Consider the following 6,000-nt stretch of genomic DNA (forward strand, 5'->3'; position numbering starts at 1 on the left):
AATTCTTGCCTGCACATATTGCTAGGTACAGCACTTTGAATCATTACTGGTTCAGGGACGTGCTCAATTCACTAATTGTTTCTTTGCTCAAATAAACTCTACTAAATTCTATTTGTATAAAATTTTCTGGAGAGGTCCTTGATGTCCCCAAAACATTACAGGCCATTGTCAAGGCCCTTGGTTTCCCACCAGGAATAGATAGTAAGACACTATTACTGAAGACTCCACATACTTGGGCTACAAGGTCACTGAGAAATCCTGCTGGAACTTAGCTGATAACCTCCTCCATGTAGACCAGTTGACAGAAAGCTGGAAAAAGCCATGCTGCATTCAGTTCCATGGGAGAGAGAGAAATCACCAGTGAATATACTCAACAATGGACACTGAAAGCTTTATATTTGGCCAGCCAGGCCAAATGAGCCAATGGGTGCAACAGTGGCATGTCTGCCATGGGGAAAACCAACCACCCTCTAATTTGACTGGAGGTCCGCTCCATGGGAGGAAATACATCCCTGATACTGAAAACTTACAACAGAGGTAGTCATCAGCCCTAGGGGTGTAACATCTGCTGCTATCCAGCTAAATGTATATATTATGCTCACCAAACTGCCCAATAAGCAATTCTCTTAATGTTCATACCCATATATTAATGCTACTCTCACTTTTGGCTAGAGAACCTTCTCTTTTTAGATGGCAGTGACTTTGGGATGACTCAGAAGGCACTATGGTGCTGAGAAGTGATAGCGGGGTGCTCACCACTGAAATATCTCAATCACACCCTCCATGGCTCAGGGTCCATTGTGGAAGAGGTGGTGGAAAGAATGTAAGAGCCAAACAAAGGATAGGACTCCTTATAATGTGCTGCTCCAGACACAAAATTGCCTGGATATCCATGACCTCACAGTGCCTGACATTATGTACACAAGACCATCATAATAGGAGGAAAAGATCATGACATCAAAATAAAAGAAAGTCTGATTGAGAGGGGTAGGGAATATAATGGAGAGTTTAGTTTCAAAGGAGAAAGTGGGGGAGGGAGGGAATTACCAGGGGATATTGTTTACAATTATGGAATTTTTCAATGAAAAAAGAAAAAGAAGAAAAATAAAGTTTTCCACTCAACAGACTAGCATCAATATTGAGATCTGAGGTATGTATTGAGAAAGCCCTAGGAGCACAAATGACCAAGCAAAAACTCCACAAAACCCATTATGTTCATTGATCTCTGGAAGAGGGTAGGATCATGGGTGAGTTCTCTATTATATTTGAATACCACAGAGTTCTGTTTTGAGACCTTTGACTGCATCTTATGAATTTTTAACCAACAGACAGCCAGAGTCTAGGATTAGACTAGATAAAACAACTGAGTTGGATCCAGTGAGAATCCACAAGTATATACCTGTTTTATTTTTATTTTTATTTATTTGAGAGACAGTGATGGGGGGATGGGAGAGAATGGGCTTGCCAAGGCCTCCAGCTGCTGCCAACAGTCCAGATGCATGTGCCACCTTGTGGATCTGGCTTCCGTGGGCCCTAGGGATTCCAACATGGGTTCTTTTGGCTTTGCAGGCAAGCACCTTAACTGCTAAGCCATCCCTCCAGCCCCCACCTATATTTTGAAAAACTTTTGAAGAATCAGTTTCTCCATATCTAAAAGCTGGAGACTCTAGGAATCTAGGATTCCATTGTTATGAGGGCTCTAGGTGCTTGACTTCTGTGACCAAGGCAAGATACAGAAATAGAGGCTTCATCAAACCATATGGTTTTATAGTGACTATGTTCCTTTCACTATGACTGTTGTGTTAGTTACCTTCTTGTTGCTGGGGGAAAACATGTGACCAGAAGCAATGTAAGGAAGGAAGGGTGCATTTCAGCTTACATTTCTAAGTGTCAGTTCATCATGACACAGAAGTCATGGTGACAGGGAAATGAAGCAGAGCTGGTTCCATTGTGTCTGCAACCAGGAAGTAGAGAATGATGGATGCTGGCACTCAGCTAGTTCATTCTTTTTTATCCATTCCAGGACCCTAGCCAATGAACTGGTCTACTCACATTAGGGAAGAGTCCTCCCACCTTAATTAGCCTAATTGAGAAAATCACATACATGCCCAAAGATTTGTTTCCATGGCGACTTTGAATCTATCAAGTTGACAACCAAAATTGACCATCACAATTGCCATCATGGCCCTAAGATCAAGACCAGACAGACTTTAATATTGATGAGCTATCTTTATTGCCTGAATTTTGAGTTGTTTGAGTTTGAAAAGTGTTTTTATGGAGACTTCTATTAAGGAGAGTACCTTAGTTCCTTGGTATATTCTTGGGATAGCCATTAAAACATTTTCCCTGATAGGCTGTATGTCCTCAAGAGACTTAAAGCTATCAGATCCTTTGTCTATCAAGGGGTCACATTGTCGACAAAATAGCAAAAACATGAATAGAGGGTGAAGTATCACCCAACTAATTTGACGCTTGAGTTCTGAAATCTATATTAAGACCCAAGTCCGTAATGTGGAAAACAGAAAGCAATATCTATGCCTAAGGTTTTAGTCATCTCCCACAACTGACAGACTGGCCAAGACAGAAGAGCTGAAATTAGTTAATTTTACCTAAAACATTCTTGTAACAAATAACCAAGCCAATCAGATTCCCTGATTGTGTCTAAATAAGACATGAGTTGAGCTGTAAGCAATCAGGTGTTTCTATCTGTCTTTCTCCTCACCTGTGAATACTGCCTGCTCACATTGCTGGTGGAGCTTTCTCAATCTGTACTAGCTCCAGGTGCTTCCCAGTTCATAAATTCTTTCCTGTCTAAGGTTAAGTCTACTGACTTTAATTTGTCTAAAGTGTTTCATTTTTTCTCATTTTAACAGGAGGCCCAGATAAGTAACTTGGAGAGTCACTAAGCAAGTAAAACCTCCATGGATCCCACATCTAAGGAGACTTGCATTGGAGCCCATATTTACAGACACCATGTTCAGGTGCTTCTAGATCCTCGTTCTATTCACTCCATTTCGATTCTCTGCCACTTCCTCTCTGACCCATCTGGCCTCCTTCTTAGAAGGAAACACCTCTTTGGCTTTCTTCCCCAGTGGGCCACCCCATTCTATAACCCACCTGCCCTGCCACAGAATCCACTAATAGATTGGGAAAATTTGTTAGAGCAGCCTTAGAAAGCTACATCTTAGCTTTGTTTAAGCCAGGGTTTAACCACACACATATGGAAATTACCTGGAAGAAGACAAGAAAACATTCCACATAGTCAGAAAAGTGGTGTGGTATCTCTGCTGACCCCTGCAAACCAGAATTTTCAGACATTCTTTTAAAAGCACTTCGCATCGTGCTGCAGGCATGTATAAAGCATGCATTCTCCCTGGGAGATGTCTTGGCACTCAGTAGTCATGGAAATTGCAGCAGAGGTTTCTCATTCCCTTTCTGCAGGCCTGGAAAGCAGTGGTAAGAGCCAGGCATGGTGGTACATGCCTTTAATCCCAGCACTTTGGAGGCAGAGATAGGAGGATAGCCTTAAATTTGAGGCCAACCTGAAATTACATAGTGAATTCCAGGTAAGTAAGACCCTACCACCAAAAAAAAGAAGGAAAAGAAAAAGAAAAGTGGAAGGCAGCAATAAAAGCAGGAGATAATAAGCAATATGGCTTGGGCAGACATGGACCCGTCCTCTGTCACTCTGCCTAGATACCTGCCCCATTCAAATGGGCCCCTTCTCGAATCTTTTCACTCTTAGGTGAAATGCCACTGATTCTCAGAAACCCTCACCGGTCTCTTGCACATGACCTCCACCACAGTACATCATTGTTACCATAGCCCTTACAGAGCAGTAATACCTTCATGGATTGACCCATTTTCATTCATGTTTTAGTTTTCGGTATCAAAGCTTCACAAAACAAATGGCTTAACTAACAGAAATTTCACCTCTCCATTTTAAAGACTTGAATTTCAAACTGAAGGTGTCCGCAGAGGCATGTTACTGGGAATTTACTAGAGCCTGTTCTTAGTTTCTGGTGGTGGCCATTGATCCTTGGAGTTTCTTAGTTTGTAGCTACATCACTCCAATCTCTGCTTCTGTTGTCACCTGGTGTTCTTGTATGTCTGTCAGTGTCCAAATTTCCTTCTCCTTGTAAGGACATCCATCACCATGGATTACAGCCCTGCCCTTCCCCAGTATTCCCCAGCTAACTGAATCTTCAAATAGCTACTGCTAGCCTAAAGAAATGGAAGAGAACAGATTTAGGCTGCTTAAGCCACACAGTTTGTAGAAATTTGTTACAGCAGCCCTAGAACATTATTAAAAGTAACTCTCTTGCCTGTGTTTAACCCAGAGTTTCACTATACACTTTTACAACCAAATAAATAATTTCACTGGTAACAATTCTTCATGGGGGGTATGTGTTTTAGAAAGGCAAATCTCATCTTCTTATTTATCAGTCAGACAAATCAAGCATTAGGGAGGGTGATAGATTCACGTGCTCATGTTTGGTGGAAGAGAGACAGGAGCTCAGATTGCGAGTCCATTCAGACATCACATAGTTCCTTGTGTCCTTTGCCTGTTAGCTACCCCAGAAAATAAGGTGTTATCTTCAAGACGACACTTTGCTTTTGAGCCCTTGAAACAGAACAGGACATTCTTCCCAATTAATGACAGTCCTTAGGGAGGCATTGACACAGTGTTTTTTCCAGCCAATGGAAGAAACTTTTATTTTTTTTTAAGGGGGCTAGGTCAATATGTTCAAGAAACCAGTCATGAAAAGCAGATGATCTGATGTAAACTGACATCTCCAAAAAGCTTGGGTTGAGGGAAAACACAGCTGCCCTTGTTACCCCACCACCCCTCTCACCCACCACTCCTCACTCTACTGCCCCTTGTGCCTCTGGAGAGAGCCAAAAGGATGCGGCCTCTTCTCTCTGAAAAGGACATGGTTTCATTTTTAGTACTCTAGACTGTTCCACTCCTTCCTTCTCTTTTTGCCTGCCTTGTGTATCCTCTTCCTTAGGCATGCAACACCCACCAGAAGCCCCTGCTCAGCCTTAGGGAGGACAGGTGGCTTCTCCTACCTTCGACTTGGTAGGCTGCAGTGGCAGCTCCCCAGCCAAACCCTGCGGGGAAAGCCATGAACGAAGAAGTTGTCTGCATCACCCACAGCTAACAGGAGGAGTTCCACAGCCTTCCACCAGGAGAGTCAAGCCACTGTGCAAAGTGCTGTGAACTCTTGCCCCAGACTAGAGTCTCAGAATGTAAATGAGGGATTCAGAATGAAGGATCCCACTTCAATGGCCACACACTTGACAAGAATTCAGGTCATTCTGTACAAGATGAGTTATTTACTTTCTTCTCCAGGCTTTCTCTGGTCCTTAACAGACTTTGATCAGCGTAGGTTTTGACCAAGTTAATCTTTCCCCTTGGAATATAGTGCATGGGCATTGTTTTTAAGTCACATAATTATCTAAGAATTTTCCCTTAGTCAATTTCTCCCAATTAATTCACGATCCCCACACCCTAAAGATAGCAGCGTTCAACCACTTATGGTATTTACTCATAGGTGGTATAATTAATAGACTGATGCTGCTTCTTTTCCATTTATTTATTGTTGTTAACAACATATTTTCTGTGGATACATCATGAGTTGGTACCATTCTTTCCTGCATCTCTGTCCCCATTTCACTGGGGACCCTCCTCTGTGAGGTTACAGATATTCCCAAGGGGTTGTGTGTTATGGGAGCAGCAGACAATTTTGTGGGGAAGAGGCAATGCCTCTGGGCATGATGTCCAATGGTGGCTCTTACAATTCTTTCTACCCCTCATCCCTGATGTTACTTCGTAATCTGTTCTCTTTTTTCTTTGACTTTTTTGTATATGATGGGATTATGTGTATGTGTGCAAATGCATGTGCGTGTGTGCTCACATGCTTGTGAAGGCCAGAGGCTGACATCTAGTATCTTCCTCAGTCACTCTCCACATTAATTTTTTGAGACAGGGTCTCT

General features: G+C 42.5%; 1 protein-coding gene across 2 annotated transcripts in view; it reads right to left on the minus strand.

Annotated features, from left to right (window-relative positions):
* Positions 1 to 5,223, minus strand: part of LOC101603782 (cytosolic beta-glucosidase) — a 151,815-nt gene extending 146,592 nt beyond the window's left edge. For both annotated transcript variants that reach the window (XM_045130097.1, XM_045130098.1), the window contains exon 1: positions 5,074 to 5,223. In XM_045130097.1, the coding sequence (XP_044986032.1) occupies positions 5,074 to 5,152 (79 nt within the window). In that variant the 5' untranslated portion in view covers positions 5,153 to 5,223. The remainder of the gene's footprint in view (positions 1 to 5,073) is intronic.
* Between the last annotated feature and the right edge of the window lie 777 nt (positions 5,224 to 6,000).

This window comes from Jaculus jaculus, chromosome 11 (genome assembly GCF_020740685.1).
Source record: "Jaculus jaculus isolate mJacJac1 chromosome 11, mJacJac1.mat.Y.cur, whole genome shotgun sequence".
Taxonomy (NCBI): Eukaryota; Metazoa; Chordata; class Mammalia; order Rodentia; family Dipodidae; genus Jaculus; species Jaculus jaculus.